The 21,241-nt window shown below is 43.6% G+C and overlaps 1 protein-coding gene across 5 annotated transcripts in view; it reads left to right on the top strand.

Moving 5' to 3' along the window:
- Positions 1–21,241, top strand: part of KIAA1549L (KIAA1549 like) — a 307,083-nt gene that overhangs the window by 244,978 nt on the left and 40,864 nt on the right. For all 5 annotated transcript variants that reach the window (XM_058446946.1, XM_032166307.2, XM_032166306.2 and 2 more), the window contains one exon: positions 6,785–6,914. In XM_058446946.1, the coding sequence (XP_058302929.1) occupies positions 6,785–6,914 (130 nt within the window). The remainder of the gene's footprint in view (positions 1–6,784; positions 6,915–21,241) is intronic.

Below are 21,241 nucleotides of genomic sequence, written 5' to 3'. Positions count from 1 at the left end.
TCCTGGATTTTGTGCTGACACTCAGGGAAAATAAATCAAAGCCACAAAATCAAGGTGAGAGTTGGGGCTAAATTTTATGAATTGCGTTAACATAATCATTTTCATGTACAAATTAAAGAAACTTAGGAAGTTACTTGAGAAACAAAAATTTCAGTTAAGGCTTTTTACGAAAAGAGAATGAACAAAGAATGAACCAAACTTGTTTCTGTAGAGAAGCATCACCTCTGCCTAGCAGGCCAGATTCTTGGGGCCTTTTGATGACCTGCTAATGCCACATGTATTGTAGCTAATTCTCAGCAAATGTTCGTTGAAGAAATGGTTTCATGATCATAAAGCACCAAAAACAACTTTTAAAACATTTTTGACCAGTTAAGGGGAAAATATGGAGAGCCATAAACTGGGCAAGCTAGGAATAAGAATGGAGATAGGATCAGCCAGAGATGAGAATGGGGAGGGACAGACAGAAAAAAAGAGAGTGACAACCTTGGTAAGCTCAGAGGTATTATTCTTGACACACTCTGCTGTTGACTCCGGAGACTGCTGACTGTTTATCTGCTATCACAGGTTAGAGTTACCTGTTAATTACTGTTCACAGTATAACCCTCCAGAGGTTCTGCTTTCAGTGACCAAGCCACAGCAGGACAAATGAAGGAATCATGCTCTAGTCCAGAGGTAGCATCAGTATATTAGGCCAGTCTCTTTTTATTTATTTATTTTTTTGTAGAGATGGGGTTTTGCCATGTTGCTCAGGCTGGTCTCAAACTCCTGGGCTCAAGCAGTCCTCCTGCCTTGGCCTCTCAGAGTGCTAGGATTACAGGCGTGAGCCACTGCGCCCAGCCAACCATTCTTGCATTGCTATAAAAAATACCTGAGACTGGGTAGTTTTTTTTTTTTTCTTTTCTTTTCTTTTAGGTTTGAAGTTACATGTGCAGGTTTGTTATATCAATAAACTTCTGTCATGGGGTTGGTTGTATGGATTATTTCATCACTCAGATATTAAACCTATTACCCAATAATTATTTTTTCTGCCCTCTCCCTTCTTTCACCCTACACCCTGAAGTATATATACCCCAGTGTCGGTTGTTCCATGTGTATTCGTGAATTCTCATCATTTAGCACCCACTTATAAGTGAGAACATATGGTATTTGGTATTGTTCCTGTATTAGTTTACTAAGGATAATAGCCTCCAACTCCATCCGTGTTCCTGCAAAAGACATGATCTTGTTCTTTATTATGGCTGCATAGTATTCCATGGTGTATATGTATCACATTTTTTTTTCATCCAGTCTGTCATTTATGGGCATTTAGGTTGATTCCATATCTTTGCAATTGTGAACAGTGCAGCAATGAACATTCTCATGCATGTGTCTTTATGGTAGAATGATTTCTATTCCTCTGGGTATATAATAGTAATGGAATTGCTGGCTCAAAGGGTAGTTCTGTTCTTAGCTCTTTGAGGAATTGCCATCCTGCTTTCCACAATGGTTGAACTCATTTACACTCCCACCAACAGTGTATAAGAGTTCCCTTTTTCCTGTAACCTCACCAGCATCTACTATTTTTTGACTTTTTAATCATAGCCATTCTGACTGGTATGAGATGATACCTCATTTTGGTTTTGATTTGCGTTTCTCTAGTGATCAGTGATATTGAGCTTTTTTCATATGCTTGTTGGCCACATGTATATCTTCTTCTGAAAAGGAGACTGGGTAATTTATAAAGAAAAGAGGTTTAATTGGCTCACGGTTCTGCAGGCTGTGGAAGCAAAGCACCAGCATCTTCTTAGGCCTCAAGGAGCTTTTACTCATGGTGGAAGGAAAAGCAGAAGCAAAAGAGATCTGGGGCAGGGAGATGCCATACACTCTTAACCAGATCTCGCGAGAACTCACTCACTGTCACAGGACAGCACCAACCCATGAGGGATCCACCCCCGTGATCCAGTCACCTCCCACCAGGCCCCACCTCCAACACTGGGGATTACATTTCAAACATGAGATATGGGTGGAGACAAATATCCAAACTAGATCAATCAGTAACCAGAATTTTACCTTAAGACCTAAATTAAATCAAATAAAAGGCAAAGTTTAGATTCCAAATGTTGACTCATCACTAAATCTTTTAAAATCATTTTCAGAGCCTTAAAAAAATCAGAACACTTCATTTTTACATGGTAAACTCTTATCCAGAGACACAAAGTACATAACATAATTGAGACGGTTATTGTTGGTGGCCCCAGTCCATGCCCTCACCTCTCCCTGAGCCTGTCCAGGCCAGCAGCATCCTACTTGCCACAGGCATCTGTGACTCCAGCTTAAAGGCTTTTTCTCAGCAGCCACCAACCAGAAGTGTCATGTAGTTAAGACACTGTGGAGCATCCTCAGTCTGTAACGGATGGAAACTGATGTTTAAATACCCCTGGCAAGGGAACTCGAAGTGTAAGTTACACTGTTGCAATAACTACATTTTCTAGTTTCTATATTTGATGATTCGGACATCTGGGGCCTTGCTGACCCCAGAGAAACTGTCCTCCCCAGGCTAATAAAGGACTCACCGGCAAACATGCCTTTCATGTGCAAAGCAGCCAGTGCAGAGGCCAAACACGAACTGCCTGCTTTATATGGTCTCACAGGGCTTTCCACCCTGAGTCACTGTCTGCCTGCCCTGATTGCCCCAGGGCTAGGTACCAGACAACTCAGGACAGCCCTTGTGCCCCAGAATCTGCCAAAAGTATTCAATCAAAATTAGTCACACTCCCCTGTGGTATGGCCTGTTCCCTCCTCTTGGGATCTGTGAGTGTAACAAGCTATATAGATATATATATATATTTTTTTTTTTGGTGTGGGGGCTGGGGGAGATGGAGTCTCTCTCTGTTGCCAGGCTGGAGTGCTATGGCACTATCTCGGCTCACTGCAACCTCCAACTCCCTGGTTCAAGTGATTCTCCTGCCTCAGCTTCCCGAGTAGCTGGGATTACAGGCACGCGCCACCACGCCTAGCTAATTTTTGTATTTTTAATAGAGACGGGGTTTCACCATGTTGGCCAGGATGGTCTCAATCTCCTGACCTCTTGATTGGCTCGTCTCAGCCTCCCAAATTGCTGGGATTACAGGTGTGAGCCACCGCGCCTGGCCTCAAGCTATATTTATAATGGCAGTCTTGTCCTGATCTATTGGCCATGCCATACCTAAATAATAAAACCTACCTTTTAAAACAACTGTCTCCCACACTTTTCCAGTGGGCTTGAGCCTCCGTTACCCAAAACACAAATCTACTCCATATCATACCCATTGATTTTCCTTCCTTCCCTCTGTCATTTCCCCACTCCCCAGCTAGTGCTTCCTGGAGCCACCTCCCAAATAAATGACTTACACTCAAATCATTCTAGAACCTGCTTCTAGGGAACCCAACGTAAGGTAATAATATATAAAGATGGAGTTGCTCTGATGGAAGATGGGCCTCCTGCTCCTCAGTCCTTCCCAGGCCATCTCTATGGAACCCCGGGGTTCCATAGAAAGAGAACATAATTTGAGAACTACTTTCTTAAGCTATATTGGGATTAACAAGCAAGTAAAACTCATCATTACCCACCCAGCAGTATTTTCGGAGGTAAAAAACTTAGTTCTCAAGTTTGTATGCTTCAAAATGTATTGCCTTTAAAAAGTATGTAGCAAAATAACAAGAAATGAATATACCTAATGGGATGCTGTCTTATTAAAATAGGTAATTTCTCTGCCTGAGAGTCTAATTTATTTTTAAATAGATGCTTGCACACCAGGCCTGCATTGGTGGTCTGGAAATTGAAATCCACGCTAAACAGCAGCCTTTAAGCTGTATATTTTAAGGGGATGTTGCCTCCGAGAGAAAAGTAGACTGGTATACACTTCAATGTCGACACTTTTACCTACATTTACAGTTCTCGACAGGGCGTACACACTCTCGCTGTTGTACTTCTAACACTTGCAAAATAACCTACTTAAGTGTCAATTGCTAATCTTAGTATTTACTCCACCACCACCCTTATTAGTAAATCTTTTCTAAATGGGCTAATTGATAATCTCAAGACAGTTGTAAAATCTGCCTTTTCCCAAAAACGATGTGTAATTAGGTCAAGGATGAGAATTCTTCTTGAGTCTGCAGAAGGTGTGAATCACTAGGAGCAGATTGTTTCAACAGCTCACTGAGGTTGTGCTTCCCTAAAGGAAGCCTCTAATTGCAGATAACTATAGGGCACAGTTTATGCTATTAGCTTGTGAGTGCCGTTATTAGAATTAGCCAGAATTCTTTGGGCTGCAAATGATGGAAACCCAGCACAAACTGATTAAATAAAAGGGGAATATATTATTGAGCATTATTGCAAGGTCCAGGCTTCGGCATGGCTGGATCCAGGGGTCAGACGATGTCTCCTATGTTAGATCTTGCTCTCTTTTCACTCTCTGCTGCCCCCATTTTCAGGCAGGCTCTTAACCTCATGGTGACAAACTGGCTGCCAGCAACTCCTGGCATATATCCTATCTTCTTAGAAACCCCAGTGCCAAGAGAACGCCTCTTTCCTAGTTGCCCTAGCAAAAGCCCTGAGACTCAGTCCCACCAGAACAGCTCAGGTCAGGTGCCCAGCCCCTGACCCATCACTGTGGCCATGGGGATGTGATGCTGGGATTGGTCCAGCCTGAGTCACATGCCTACCCCTGGAGGAAAGTGAGCCCCCAAGTGACATCATGATGCTCTTACCAAAGGAAGGTTATCACAGGTAATAGGCAAGCAAAGGCAACAGATGCTCTTTGAGCAGGTATAAGCTCCTCATGGTGAACGTCTAGAACCAGTGGTGTCTGCCGTATTCCCAAGGCTAATGGCAAAGGTAATGCTTTGCCTTAGAGTTCTACTGCCTCTCCTAGGCTATGTATGATTGTAATTCTGTGACTAACTTACTGTGTGTCTATGAAAATGTGTATGCCTGCCAGGTTTCTGGGGCTTCCCACATCGTCACTGAGAAGAAATAATACAGTCTCTTCACCTTCAACCCATGAATAGCTAGAATCTTAGAATAGAGACATTACATAGGCCATGTTGGTGGGCACGGAGGCTCACACCTGTAATCGCAGCACTTTGGGAGGCTGAGGTGGGCAGATCTCTTGAGCCCCAGAGTTTGAGACCAGCCTAGGCAACATGGTGAAACCCTGTCTCTACAAAAATTACCAAACAATTAGCCTAGCTTTGTGGTATGTGCCTGTAGACCCAGCTCCTCAGGAGGGTGAGATGGAAGGATCACCTAATCCAAGGAGGTCAAGGCTGCAGTGAGGTTATACCACTGCACTCCAGCCAGGGTGACAGATTGAGATTCTATCAAAAAAAAAAAAAAAAAAAGACAATGTTTGGAGAGTTATCTGAAGATAGATAGTCTTAGAATGCAAATTAAACACAGGGAGACTTATGGCTGGGTGAGAAGGAAGTGCTATCCCTTTGCCACCTTGCAGGATCATGTGGAACTCACTTGTCCCCAATAAGCCTCACCCCCACTTGTAAAATTACCTCTTGTGGAAGAAGAAAAGCATAGCCACTCTCTTCACTATGTTGCTATTTACTTCCCACCCTTTGAAAAGATTTTTCTAATGACAAGTGGAAACAAGACAGGGGTGACAAATGTATGAATTTTTTAGCAGTAGCTGAGTGGAGCCCCTGAATGTGCTACTCCCTGGGCCTGAAATCCCCTGTGCCCAGATCAATGTGTGGCTGGCTCCACTTAGGACTCAGCTGAATTGTCACCTCCCCAGAGAGGCCTTCCCTGATCCTCCTATCTAAAGTTGTCTCCCATCCTAGTCCCCGTTTGTCACAGCTTAATAGCACTTATCACTCTGAAATTACCATGTTAATTATCTGTCTCTCTCATTAGGATGTAACCTCTAGGAGAGGAGGAGGGGCCACAATCTTGTTTTGTTCACTGTGGATGTTCATCATCTTCCATGGTGCCTGGCACATAGTAGGCATTCAGTAAATGATGGAAGGCTGGATGGTTGGATGGATGGATGGATGGATAGATGGATGGACAGATGGATAGATGGGTAGGTAGGTGGATGGATAGATGTGGATGGATGGACGGATGGATGGATGGATGGATGGATGGACGGACAGATGGATAGATGGGTAGGTAGGTGGATGGATAGATGTGGATGGATGGACGGACGGACGGATGGATGGATGGATGGATGGGTGGATGTGAGGGTGGATGAATGGATAAGCCCCAAATTACATCTGGGTTTATGGCGTCTTAGTCCGGAAGGAAATCTACTCTGGTAATAGCAGAAAAGAAATCTATCCACAGTCGTAATGTTAAGCAGCCCACTAGCTACAGGGTTTGTTAACACATCATAGAATCCTGCGTGTGAAACCAGAAAGAGTAAAAGGAACAGGAGGTTGCTGAGTCAACAAAGTCAACAAAGGCAAGTTTGTTCCCATCAGCGTTAGCTGTCCTAGAGGGTCAAGGGAGAACCCCTGGTCTTGCCATCAGCAGAATTTTAAATGAGGTTGCAATGTTGCAATTGATTGTAGTTACCTAGTTTCCATATGAAAGAACACTTACAATTCAGCCAAATGATTACAGCATCTGGAAAAAAAAAATCTTTATTTCACTCTTTCTACAGCCCCTTATATCCTGGGAATAAATGCCATCAATTCTGAGATTTGTGAGGCAAATCCAAACCCTTCATTGGTTGCCTGTACTTTGGATCAGTGGAGAATTCCATCTGTCAGGGCATTTGCTGCATCATAACAGTTGTTGAATTTTCTTCAGGCAACAGATGAAGAACTCTGTCTACCGAAGCCGGCAGTCTCTGAACAGCCCGAGTCCAGGGGAAACCGAGATGGACCTTCTGGTGACTCGGGAGCGACCCCGGCGTGGAATCCGCAACAGCGGATACGATGTGAGTCTCTGGTGGGCTGGGTGAATACAAGCTTTGCTTTCCCCTGAAGGCAAGGGGGATAGAGCATCCCATTGTGTTCTGCTTTACCACATATTTGTGGAATTTTAAAAAGCACTAAAATGTTTTCTATTTTTTTATTACCTATTTTGCAAAGTAGGACTACTTGGAATGTGTCAGAGTAACAGATTATTGCTAAAAGGATCACGATTTCTGAATTGTGCCACGTTATGAATAGCACATTACGGACTTTAAACTCAATGGATATTCTAAATGCCCTTAATTTATTTTCCCCTCTGTCCTTAGAAACTCAGTAGGGACCATGACCATGGGTTAGAATTCACTTGAACACAGGCTTCTTTTAATTCATAGCGATATTGAAAAGCTGGATTTGTTCCTGATTTCATAACTCCTCGGTATGCCATGGAAACAATGAGATGTCCAACAGGGCGGTTTGATAATTTCATGTGACAAAGCACATGCTTATGTTCAGTGATGTGACCGAGCTGCAGAAATTATTTTAATCCCGTCAGATTTCTCCAGATGAGGAGTTGCAATTTGGTGCCTCCTCTCCAGTTGCCTGCACCCTGTGACTTCTCCTCGGACTCATGAGCTCAGGTGAATTGTCCTGTGCTGAGAGGTACAGTAGTGCCTCACCCTTCCCCAGCATTTCACATGATCTTGAATCTACACCTAGGTTTGTGAACACGTTTCCTTCCCATTCCCCTAAAATGTTTCTCTAAATACAAATAAAAATTTTTCTTTAATAAGACTTATAATTCAAATATATCTAGATAAACATGTTATAATTTAAGAAGTTGTAGTTTGACACTCGGTTTTTTAAATATACCATGCTAATTGGAAGGCAACAATATTTTTCTCCCTCAGGATTAGTCATCTTTTGCCACAAAACCTTAAAATGGGATTTTTTAATGGTCCAATTAAAAACAGAGATAGTCTACCTAATTTGAATTTCTAATCACCTTCCTTATATTTAAACTTGATGTTTGTGTTAGTGGTGTTACACTTATCTTTTGTTTCTTTTTCCTTTTTCATAAAACAGTTTGGTAGTTTAGTTTTATAAAATTATAGATGCTTTGGGCAAATCTTTTATTTTTCCGCTAGGTTAAATTATTCAATGTTAATTTTTCTCCTTATAAAAAATATTTCCTATGCCAAATTCATTCAGCAATTTGATAATCAGCCTGTGATTAAAAATCGGGCATTGGAAGCTTCCAGTTAATCTTTCCCCACCAACAGTGAACCTTCTTCCTCGATGCTTGTTTAGTTTGGGGAACTTTTTCACCTGCTCAGGCATCTGAGACACAGTAGGATTCTTAATTTATTTCAAGATTGGCATTAATGGGGTTTTTTGTGAGATTCTAAGCAAAGACACCTTGACAGTTGTGAGGAAATGGGTCAGAGGTTTCCCTGTTAACCTTAAAAAGAGAACATTGCAGACCGTTTTTTAACCACAGTGACATGACTTGCAGCACTCACTTAGTACCTTTGGAATGTCATGTTAGCAACTTACCTAGAACAATAGAAAGAGACAGATAATTTTTAGGAGGAGATTACTCACCCTTACAGACATGTGTAAGTATACCAAGTACATGTTACTTTAGGGGAAGCCTGCTTTATTCTAATAGACTTCTTTAAAATAGATACTGCTTTGAGAAGTGCATGTGATCTCAAAAATTTGATGATAAGCTCCCTTAAGAGAAAAATGATCATCTAGGGAATAGCTTTAAGAATTTAGACTATTGACTGTAAGAATGAAATTGCTTACCTATATCTCCTCTTGTGCTTTTTATACTAATCATATGAAAAGTGTCTAATATTTACCAACTGCTCACTATAGACCAAGCCCTATTCTAGTCTTTTCATGTGTATTATCTCATTGCATTTGCACAGTTACCAGCCAAGTAGATGCTTTCATTATGCCCATTGTATGGATGAAGAAACTGAGGCCAGTTATATAATTTGCCTACCCAGCCACAGAGCCCCTCCCCTTAACCACCATGCAATATGGCTTCTGTATTCATCCGTCCTCACTATACGTCTATCCTTATGTAACCTAATGCATATCCTGTATTTTTGAACCTCTGGAAGAAGCTAGATGTCAGGGCTCACAAGCATTCTTACATGAATAACTCACACAAGCAAAACATGGACCAGCAAATAAAGTAGAAAAAAAAAGTGAGTCATAGTTTTAAACAATGCATTCATTTTCTGAGCTCTTGGTTTTCTAAAATTACCAGAGCACTTCTGGCAAAAGAATCCATTAGCACAGCAGTGAGCCGGTCATTCAGTTGGAAACATGTCATTCTTCCCACTGGGTCTGGGGATCTAGAAGCCCTGCCAAAATATCCAGTCCTTTCTGCCAGGTTGGGGAACCTTGACACCGTAGAAGCAAAAGCACTGGGAGATTGATTTAATTTTGCATTTTTTGAAAGATGACTGGAGTCCCAAAGGAAAAGCCTGAATGTAAAAATGAATAAATGCATAAATAAGCAAATACATGCTACACAGGCAAATCTTAGCACCAGGACTGTAGCAGCAAGGATTGTTTCAGAATTTTCCCATAGAGCAAGAGTTATTAGGGCCTATAGAAGGGAGACCCTTAGCTCCGAGGGGTTTAGGATCACTGAGTTTTACAGCAACACTCTTCAACCTTCTGTTCACTCTTTCAGCTAAGGGATGTAGTACACTCCCGGCAGTAACGATACCTCACTTGGTAGTAATATTCTAGAAGGACACATTCCCATTAGAAGGATGTGTTATTTTCACAAGATGCTCCAAACTCCCAAAAGACCAGATCATATTATTAAACCAACTTTGGCATTGAACTTAATTCATCCCTATGTATAAAGCAGGTAGAAAAGAAAATGTCAGCCTAATATGTAAAAACAAAAATATCTCTATTTCAAAGTGTTTTTAAAATGTTATTTTCTGAATGAAAGTCATGTGGAAAATAATGAAGCAGTGAGGAAAAGAAAAAAAAAATGCTGCAAATATGATTCTCAGGCAGAATAAAGACCTAAGTGATTTTTCCTTTACCAGCCAAATTATTTACCCCAGTATGTGGATATGAAACCTTTGCTTCCAAAAGCCAAGTAATCATTAAATCATCCCCCAGAAAGAAAAATGCACCTTTTCAACATTGATCTGTTTTTGGAGTTTAAAAATTGATGGCAGGAAAGGAGCCAGCTATGTGTCTTGGCTATGAGGGAGACTCTGAAATTTATTGTTTGAATTATAACTTTGAAAATGAATGTTGACCTCTCAGAAGTAGGGACTTTGACAAACTACTTCTCTTAGTTTCTCTCTAGCACCTTGTCTGAAGTTCCATGCACTGGAGGTAGTTGCTAGTGCAGTGCGCTCAGACCCTAAAATGTGGGCAGTGGGTTTGAAAATGTTAAGAAGGATGGTTGATTCATTGATGCATCTCAAAGAGGCGATCACAGTCATTAGTTCTCATTCCAGAGGCCTTCTTTGGGGAAATGTTTGAAACCAGATGCTTCTACAGCCGAGAAGTCCATGTAAATCTATAGAAAGGGGGTATCAGGCAAGGTCCAGCTGCAGAAAACTGAAAACATCAAGCTGTTTAAAACAGACCCAAAAAATGACTATTAGGAATTAGGTGCTCACAAAATCATCGGCGGGCTGAAGGAATGTTCCTGGAAAGATTCCTAGAACAAGACCACAGGGCTGGCCCTGAGGAGGGGCTGCTGCCTCTTCTTCAAGCAGGAAGGTGGAGAAGCAGCCTGCCCTGGAACACCGAGGTTAAGAAAACACAGTCGTAGCATGATCCAGGAATGAGAGAGCCCCACAGAACCAGGGTTAAGGACTCTGGTGCTCAGCAACCCAGCTTCCAGCAGCCAAGGCAGCAGAAAGATGGGCCTGCCCCATTTCCCCTGTCCAGAGTGCACACAAGTGCATCTAACTGACAGGACCGAAGTCTCATCCACAGATGCAGCCTCCTGGAACGCCAGGAGACGGAAGTTAGCCATTCAGCCTCAACAGTACAGAAATGCTCACTACGAGGAGGTTGCCTGTCCATTACCTCCACTGCAGGCACCAGGCAAAAGCGAGGGGAGAGAAAGATTACCAGGCAGGGCAATACTCAGGAAAAAGTTGGGGCCACTAGTGGATAAAAGTATATCCCAAAGGGGAAAATGAGCCCATTTCTCAGAGCTCAGTCCACAACAGCCTGCTGAGGAAGACCTAGGCACATTGTCTGATGTCAAGCCTATAGGCTGACAGTGCAGCTTCCTTTGTTACAGGTGAGCAGTGGTTACTGGAAGGAGAAGAAGGAATTGAAACAGTTGTTTCGATGAGTTCCACTTGCAGAACAATGAAATATTATCTGGAAAGTCCCTGACTGCTCACAAAGCTTATGGCAAGTCTGGGGCCTCCTCGTTACATTCGTAATCCTATTATTAATAGAAATCTCTTCTGCCCACCCACTTCCCACACCTGCCCCAGCATCTTACAGCTTTGGCGTAACGGTCAGAGATCAAGCCCAACACAGGAATGCCCTGGTGCTGCATAATGGAGTGGTCCCAAATAAGGGTACAACCAGCTCGTTGCTCCATTGGGAAGCAATTGGTTGGATTTGGAGATTTTGTCCTTTATTCGAGAAGCAACCTGCTTGTTACCCCCCTGACCTAGGTGCTCTTGTGTTGACCCCACTACCATTACCACCTTAGTATCTCCCCCAAAACTTTCCTCCACAGCCCCTCATCTTAGCCTTTCATTTCCTTCTCCTACCTCTCGCAGCTAACATGAGCTATAATAACCCTGGCTTGATATGTTACCTCGACTTAATTTACAGTACATTATATTTTAACAGGGACTTCTAATCCAAGAGAAATAGCTGCTCATGGGAAATCAGGCTCCCTGGCAGAACCTGAGGCAAAGAGATTGAGGTGTTTGAGGGTGAAGGAAGTCTTTAAGTAAAGTCCAGGTGTCACCAGGTTGATGGCTGCCCAGAAAGATACTTATCAACCCCAGTGTTGGAGGCCACTTGGCGAGTGGGAGGTGGGATGCTTGTTGTCAGGTTTGAGAGGGAGGCGGAGGGGTTTCAGCATGGCCTAGTGACCTCCTTCAGAGCCAGGCCTCCCCTGCAGGCCAAGAATTTGCCTCCCCTGTAGGTAACTTCCCACTGGGCAGGAGATAAACAACTTCCCTTCTGTTAGCAGCACTCAAGTGCTATCTGCCTGCATCTTCTCTCTGATCCCCTGCATTCTGGACCCTGTCTGCTTTTATTCTTGGTACCTGCCTGCCCATCCCCATTTTTCCCGGACTCTGGGACCTCCTACCCTCTTGACCTGGGGTAGCCACTTCTTTCAGGCCAGGGTCCCCAGCATGCTCTAGGTATACTTTCAGGGAGAGGAGGAAGCAGATTTAGGCAGATTTTAAAGTTGAGCTATGGTACAGACACTACAAGGCCTCAGCTGACCCCATGGAGGCTCTGCAGCTCAGATGGCCCTGAAGAGTTGTCTCAAGTTTGGGAAGCAGCTGTGCATATGTACTCTAGAATGGACCAGTCATTGGGTGTCCTTGGGTGAGGCTGTTCTCTTTAGCCAAGGGCAATTCCCTGTGAGAGCTGATACCTGAGGGCTGACAGCTGGCAGTGTGCCCAGCAGCTGGGGGAATCCATCTTCTAGTCCTTAGCAGCATGGCTCAGAGTCCACTAGTTCCTTACAATCCTATGTACTCCTGGGCCACCTATGTCTGCCAAGCCCCTGCAGGAGCTGGAGGCCAGTGGACAAATGTAAACACCCCTTGGGAATTGCCATTCCTTTTCTTTCTTCTAGCAAACATTTATTGAGTGCATTGGAACCATGGCAGCGTATGTGCACTTAATGTATGTAAATTCAGTAATACGAATCCTGAAAGAAAAAGGAAAAAAAAATTTAAAGCCAAGAAACTAGCTTTTACATATATTTTGTTTATATTGTACATTGCAGATTATATGTTTCTTTTTCCCTGTCACCTTATAAGGTTGTATGCACAGGGCCACATAGGCTACACCAAGTGAACGATTTAAGAGATTTTCAAGGGCTTTTCTCTACATGATTTTTACCTACTCTGCTGGCTGGCATTAACATTAGCATCTAAGCCTTGCATGAGATTCCACTGTATCAGCCTGTGTGAAGCTCTGTGGAGAAGGGAAAGATGTATTAATTTTCGTGCATGGCCAGGTGATTACACACTAGTGGAGGAGAGAGGTAGAGGCAGATGCAACATACTGTGGCAATGAACTTGGATGGGAAGAGGAAGTGCTCCTGAGCGTTTGTTCCTTCCTGTCTGTCCTGCAGCCACTGCCCAGTACCGTCTCCATTGCTCACCACTGCTGAAGCCGCCAGACAGCTGCCGGGGAAATCCTTCTAAATCACACAGTCTTGTTCAAAATCCTCCAGGAGCCCACCATAGCTTTGGGGCTAAAACTCAGATGCTAAGCTCCCAGCTCAGGACTTTTCTGCTCTGGCTGGCCCAGATGTGCCCTTCTAGCTGACGCGCGTCACTCCTTAAACCACCCCCTTGGCTCCAGCCTGAACACCTTCCCCAAACTTGTCCTGTGGTTTCTCGTCTCCAGGTTTTTGCACGCATACATCACTCTGCCTGGAATCTCCCTTCCCACCTGCTTCATCCAGGCCCAGGCTGCTCAATCTCCTCCCTGTTAACACTTAGGGCTGTAGAGTTTCTTCATATGGTGCACTGTCCTGTGCATTATAGGATGTTTAGCAGCATCCCTGGTGTCTACCTATGCATGAGGTGCCAGAAGCCCCTCCCAGTTGTGACAACCAAAATATGTCTCCAGACATTGCAGATGTTCCCTGGTGGTCAAACCTGCTCCTGGCTGAGAACTACTGACCTAAGCAATGCTTTTGGAACTTGATTTAAACATGACCTTCCCCAGCACCTTTTCCTGGCACCTATGCCTATGGGCCCCTCCTTTGTGTTCCAATAGCCCCTGACACCCCAATCAAAGCCTTCATCTCCAACTTCCATTAGTTTACTTGTATTATTTCCCCATGCAACTTCTCAAGGACAGGAGTCATGTTTTATTTATCCTTGAAACCTCAGCACTCAGAATAGTAACTGGCACATAGTAGATGCGGTGTCTCTATTTGTTGGGCAAATGAACAAACAAGTGTGTCAACCAGAAGAGGTGACTCCTGAGCTGAGACTTGAAAAAATGGGGCATGTTTCTAGCTCTGAGCCAAATACACATTAGATTTGACCAAATATCAAAACCATAGGCAGATGTCCATTGCCATTTGGAGTTCACTGTGAATAGTGGTTATTTACTAAAATCCTTTGGCAAAAGCAACAGAAACCCCAACTTAAACCATCTTAAAACATGAACAGGATGAGTTGTTTACAGTAAATGCAGGCATGGTTTGGTTGGGGCCGCAGTCTGTTCCTCTGCATTCTACACAGCTCTGTGTCCCCCCGTGCATTGGCCGTATCCACAGGTGGACTCTGGTAAGAAATCCCAGGCCTCATATCTGTATCCTGCATGGACCAGTGCAAGAGGGAATTCTCTTTTTCCAACCTCAACACAAGGTTTATGGGTTTTACTCTGACTGAGCTATCGTATGCCAAGTGTCCAGCCCTTCATGAATCACTGTAGCAATGAATGCAGGGAGATTACACTGATTAATTTAACCTGGTCAGGCCCCATCGATGGAGCTGGGGCAGCTTAGTCCCAGCTAGCCCCCTGGCTGAAATGCAGGGAGAGAAGGAGATGCATGCTGAGGCCATCACAGTGCCTGCTATAGCACCTGCTGCTTGAGGAACACTTGTAGTTGGACTTTTTTATTTAGAGAGACAGATCTTGCTCTGTCGCCCAGGCTGGAGTACAGTGACACAATCACAGCTCACTGCAGCTCCAACCTCCTGGGCTCAGGCAAGCCTCCCTCCTCAGCCTCCCCAGTAGCTAGGACTACAGGAGTGACACTGCACCTGGTTAATTTTTAATATTTTTTTTTTTTTTTTTTGTAGAAATGGGGTCTCCCTATGTTGCCCATAGAGGCTGGCCTAGAACTCCTGGCTTTGAGCAATTTTCCCATGACAGCCTCCCAAAGTGCTGGGATTATAAACATGAGCACTGTGTTGGGCATCTTAAGGAACACACCCAACAGTCTCCTCCATGTCACTCTTCCCTCCAGTTTCAACCTGTTGTCATCTTTGTGTTTTTTGTTGTTGTTGTTTGTTTTTGAGACAGTTTCATTCTTGTTGCCCAGGCTGGAGTGCAATGGTGTGGTCTCAGCTCACTGCAACCTCCACCTCCCAGGTTCAAGCGATTCTCCTGTCTCAGCCTCCTAAGTAACTGGGATTACAGGTGCCCACCACCATGCCCAGCTTTTTTTTTCTTTTTTTTTTTTTTGTATTTTTAGTAGAGACAGGGTTTCAGCATGTTGGCCAGGTGGGTCTCGAACTCCTGACCTCAGGTGATCCGCCCGCCTCTTTCTCCCAAAGTCCTGGGTATTTTACAGGCGTGAGTCACTGCGCCCAGCCCTCTTGTCACCTTTGACATCTTTGTCATCAAGCCCTTTCTGAAGGGGAAGATCAGCGTGGTGTTGTGTAATGACTGTTATTCACTGTGAGCTCGGGAAGTCCAGGCTACAGTCAGAGGTTCACGTTTTGGACACACGTAGAGTGACAGAGGGATTTTGTGCATCTGTCTGGTTTTTTCAAGAGCTGAAGAGGTGAAAGGGCAGACTTGAGTGCATGGCGGGGAGAGCCTGTTTGTGATGGAATAGTGCTGACTCACGGGAGACGTCCTCCCAGTTTCCTTGCTCCCTGCAGTGCCAGCTCAGCCAAGATGAAAAAAAGCAGGTGATGACTCACCTAGAAAGCAAGACGCGAATTAGCTTTCCAAGAGAGAAAGCCATTCTCAATATGTTTGCTTTCGGGTTGATTCCTTTTTAAGAGGTGTTTTTAATTATGACTGTGGTTTATTTACTGTTCTTGAAGTTCACAGGTAGTACAGTGTAGGGGCTGTGCTCATAGCCTCTGGAGCTAGGCTACTTACAAGCTATGTGAAGGTAGGCCAGTTACCTACCTATCTGCACTTCAGTTTTCTCATCTGTAAAATGGGAATACCAGTGGTACCTACTTTATGAGGATGTTGTGGGAATTAAATGAGTTAATGCAGACAAAGCATGTAGAAAACAGGGAGTGAACATTAGCTACTATAACTCCCCAGGAGGGAGAGGGCAATACTCTCCTTTTCCTGTTTCTTTTCTTTTCTAGCAGTTACTACTCTGTTTTTGTTATTGTTATTGAGACAGTCTCACTGTGTCGCCCAGGCTGGAGTGCAGTGGCATGATCTCAGCTCACTGCACCTTCTGCCTCCCAGGTTCAAGCAATTCTCCTGCCTTAACCTCCTGAGTAACTGGGATTACAAGCATGCACCACCATGCCCAGCTAATTTTTGTATTTTTAACAGAGGCGGGGTTTCACCATGTTGGGCAGGCTGGTCTGGAGCTCCTGACCTCAAGTGATCCACCCACCTCGGTCTCCCAAGGTGCTGGGATTACAGGTTTGAACCACCACGCCTGGCCTGTGCTTACTGCTCTGAATTGTGTCACACACCAAAGAGAGGACTGCGCTCCTCCAAGGGTGCCTTTCTCTGGCATGACCGGACAAGAGATGGGCTTGGTGAAGGGTGCCTGGACCTCTCCCACCTTGCCATAGTACAAGGCCACACTTCCAGAGATGACCTTTAAGGTAATATTTTTGCAAACACAGGGCGGGGACAGTGGTTTCAAGTCAAGGCAAATGGATCTTGTGGGCTGCTCAGTAATTGAATTTGCCCTGCTCCTTAGAGAGCAACAAGTTACGGAGGGAGAAAGACAGGAAGTTGAGCTGGCACCTGAGGCTTCTGTTACACGGGGAAGACGTTTTGCTTTGGGGGCAGTGAGCAATGCTGAAAGCATTGGAGCACCTTCTTTTATCCTTGCCTGTCCCATCTTCATAGGCTCAGTGGAGACTCTGATTATGGGTCACTCTCTGAAAGGTCCTCTCTGAAAGAGGATGTCCCTGTTTCCTTAGAAGTCTATGAGAGACCCTTTAATTCTTTGCTACTCACCTGAAACACAGAAACAGCATGCTGTCCTCACGTCCCCATAGCCCTGGAGTGATCGTAGATCGTCCTTTGGAAGGGCCATCAGAATGAAATTTGAAGTTTTGCTAAAAAATTTTTTTTTAATTCCATTTGCACACCTTTGCAGAAAAGTCACCGAGCCATTATTTTGAACCCCACTGCCTGTTCTGAGAGGAACCAATCTCACTTTATTATTAGAGAAGCTTCCAGGATGCAAGCTCCTGGGAAACTGCTGCAAAGGTCTCTCTGCTCCTGTACCACCATGGTCTTCTTCCCACCTGATGAAGTGAGAACTCCCTGAAATGTGGTTTCCAGAAGCAACTTTCTAAATATGTCTCTCCTTCCTCAGTAACAGGCAGCACTTGCAGTGGGCAGAGGAGGCATTAAATGGAGAGAAGTGGCATGTTTTGTGTGGCCCAAAGGACTCCGATTGGTGGAAAAGAAAAATGGACATGGAGCCAGATAAATTTCATCATGGCCAGATGGCCCAGGAATTTATCTTGCTGAAACCCCCACTCGGTCTCTGGGCCCTTGCCACGCAGTTGCATAATTTGTTCAGAATCTGCTCCTGCAGGATGGAGCTGCGATTGACACTGAGCTGAAAATCAGGGCTTTGGGGCAGGGTTTGGAGAGGGGCTTCAAATTCCTATGCTCCAGAAATGAAGTACCAAGGTGGGGCAAAGTGATGTTACACCCGCTTGTGTGTCCTGGAAAGTGTGGGCTTGTAAAACCCCTGTTCACTTTGGGGCGCCTAACTCAAGAAATTCTAGAATAAGTGGCCTCAAGAGCCCTTTATCCCTCTTCGTTAAGCCCATTCTAGATAAAACTGTTTCATTCATTTTAGACAAATGGAAATGTCTTTTACTGTTGAAGACTTTTGAGCAGGAATTCTCCAGACTTTTAACACTCATTTATTCAATGAGTATTTATTAATGTTCTACCATACGCCATTCTGGGATACGGCAGGAAACATGACAATGTCCCTGCCCTCATGGGGCTTATCCAGTAGTCACCGCTTATCTGTGGTTTCACTTACTTGTGGTCAACTATGGTCTGAAAATATTAAATGGGAAATTCCAAAGATAAACAATTCATACATTTTAAATTGTGCGCCATTCTGAGTAGTGTAATGAAGTCTAACGCCATCCCACTCCATCCTACCCAGGACATGAATCTTCCCTTTGTCCAGCTTATCCTGGTCAACAAGGATATGTCTGTGCTACCCAGCTGTCAGTCACTTAGTCACACAGTGGTTATTCAGACAACCACTGTCGCAGCATACCAGTGCTTGTGTTCAAGTAACCCTTATTTTACTTAACGGTGGCTCCAAAGGGCGAGTGGTAATGCAATTTGGATATGACAAAGAAAAGCCCTCTAGTGCTTCCTTAAATAGGTGAAAGTTGCTGACTTAGTAAGGAAAGAAAAAAAATTGTATCCTAAGGTTGCTAAAATCTCTGGTAACAATGAATCTTTTTTTTTTTTTTTTTTTTTTTGAGACAGAGTCTCGCTGTGTCACTCAAGCTGGATTGCAGTGGCGTAATCACGGCTCACTGCAACTTCCACCTCCTGGGTTCAAGTGATTCTCCTGTCTCAGCCTCCTAAGTAGCTGGGATTACAGGCGTGTACTACCACGCCCAGCTAATTTTTGCGTTTTTAATAGAGATGGGGTTTCACCATGTTGGCCAGGCTGGTGTTGAACTCCTGACCTCAAGTGATCCACCAGCCTCGACCTCCCAAAGTGCTGGAATTACGAGCGTGAACCACCACGCCCAGCCAAGAATGAATCTTCTACCCATGAAATTGTGAACAGTATATTGTTATAATTGTTCTATTTTATTATTAGCTATTGTTGTTAATTTCTCACTGTGCCTAATTTATAAATTAAACTTTATTATAGGTTTGTATGAGAAAAAACATCATGTATCTAGGATTCATTACTCTCCACGATTTCAGGCATCCAGTGGGGGTCTTGGAACATTTTCCCTGAGGACAAGGGAGACTAACTTATTACACTAGGGAAAACTGGCAACAAACACCCACGCACATATATGTACAGCACAGTGTCAGGAAGGCTATGGAGGAACATAACTCAAGGAAGGCAGTGGAGAGTACCAGGAGCTTCTCTGAATAGCTTGAGCAGGGCAGGGCTCTCCAGGGAGGTGACTTTTGAGCAGACCTAAAATGCTCGCCCCAGGGGAAGAGCTTTCCAGGCAGAAAGTACAGCAAGTGGAAGGGCCCAGACATGCTTGGGGAGCTCAGAGACCATTAAGGAGACCCGTGTAGCACAGTTCCTCTTGTTGCTAAAGAGTCTTGGCTTCAACTCTTGCTTTTCCTTCACTCTCACAACTAATCTATCAGCAGCTCTGCCAGTTCTCTTCCAAAATACATCTTGAACTCACTCACCCCTTGTCTGTCCGTGACCACCCTAATCCAGACCCCTGTCATCTCTTCTGGCCTAGGTTACGGCAATAGCCACAAGCAAGTGCTTCCTAACCGGCCTCTCATAAGTTCCAATCACATTTCTTCCCTGCTTAAAATTCTTCGGTAGTTTCCCGTTGCCCTTTGACAACAGTCCAGCCTTCTTACCATGACCTTTAAGACCCTGCATGATCTGGACCCTGCCTTCCTCTCCAGCCCCATGTCCTGACAATTAGGGCTTCAGCTACAAGGTCTGTATATTAGTTTGCTAGGGCACAGACAGGGTGGTATGGCTTAAACAACAGACATTTATTTTCTCACAGTTCTGGAGGTTACAAGTTCTAGATCAAAGTGTTGGTAGGATTGGTTTCTTCTGAGGGCCATGAGGGAAGGATGCATTCCAGGTGTCTTTCCTGAGTTTATGAAAGGTCATCTCTTCCCTGAGTCTTCATATTGGGTTCCCTTGGTACATGCTGTGTCCAAATTTCCTCTTCTTAGAAGGATCAGTCCTTTTGACCCAAAGGTCCACTCTAATGACCTCATTTAACTTAGTTACCTCTGTGAAGGCCCCATCTCCAAATACAGTCCCATTCTGAGATGCTGGGAGTTAGGACTTCAACATAAAAATTTTGTGGGGGACACAGGTCATTCTGTAACAGTCCTTTCTTTTTCTCAAGCACTACCAACTCTCTCACCTCTGGGCTTTCCTACAACCATCACGTGGGCAACCTCTTCTCCTCCTTCAGGTCTGAAAACATGGCACCTCCTCAGAGAAGCTTTCCCTGACCATCCCCATCAAGCTAGCTATGTCAATCCGTTTTGTTTCTTTTAGTATGGGAAAATTGACATATGGTAAAAATGTACAGGTTGTTAGTATACAATATGATGAGCTTTGACAAATGTGTATACCCTTAGAACCACCAGGCCAATGAAAATATCAAATGTTTTCATCACTCCCAGAAAACTCCCTCCCTTTTTTTTTTTCAGTCAATATTCAGCTCATCCATAGGCAACCACTTGTCTGATATAAACCACTATAGTTTTGCCTGTTCTTGAACTTCATATAAATGGATTTATTCAGTATGTACTCTTTTGTGTCTGACTTCTTTCACTCAAGATTCATCTATGTTATTGTATGTATGAGTATTTTATTCTCTTTTATACTGGGTACTATTCCGTTATATAAATATAATACTATTTATTTATCCATTATCCTATTGTTGGACATTTGGATTGCTTCCAGTTTGAAGCTAGTATGAAAAAAAAAAGACTGCCATAAACATTTTCATGTGTTTTCTTAAGAAGTGTTTTCATTTATTTTGGATAAATATGTAGGAGTGGAATGTCTGGGTCATAGGCTAGGTATATGTTTAAGAAATTGTAGTCAAATTTACAAAGTTTTTGCACTGTTGCCCCTCCCACTAGCAGTATAACAGTTCTAATTCTAGTCTTCAACCTCACCAACATTTGTTGTTATTAATCTTTCTCATTTTAGCCATTCCACTGAATATGAAATGATATAATTTCCTTATTACTAATGATGTTGATCATCTTTCCATGTGTTTATTGGACATTTTTGTGTCTTCTTTCATTGAGGTATCTTTTCAAGCCTTTTGCCCAATTTCTAAATTGAATTGCTTGTCTTTTTGTTATTCATTTGTAGGAACTATTTATATATTGTGGATACAAATCCTAATTTTTTTTTGTGGTTGGTAGCTTGTCTTTCCATTAGTTGTCTGATAAGATAGTAGTTTTAATTTTGAATAAGACTTAAAGGTACAGAATGTGC

This window comes from Hylobates moloch, unplaced genomic scaffold (genome assembly GCF_009828535.3).
Source record: "Hylobates moloch isolate HMO894 unplaced genomic scaffold, HMol_V3 SCAFFOLD_11, whole genome shotgun sequence".
NCBI lineage: Eukaryota > Metazoa > Chordata > Mammalia > Primates > Hylobatidae > Hylobates > Hylobates moloch.
Note: the sequence above shows the minus strand (reverse complement) of the source record. Positions and strands in the feature narration are given on the sequence as shown.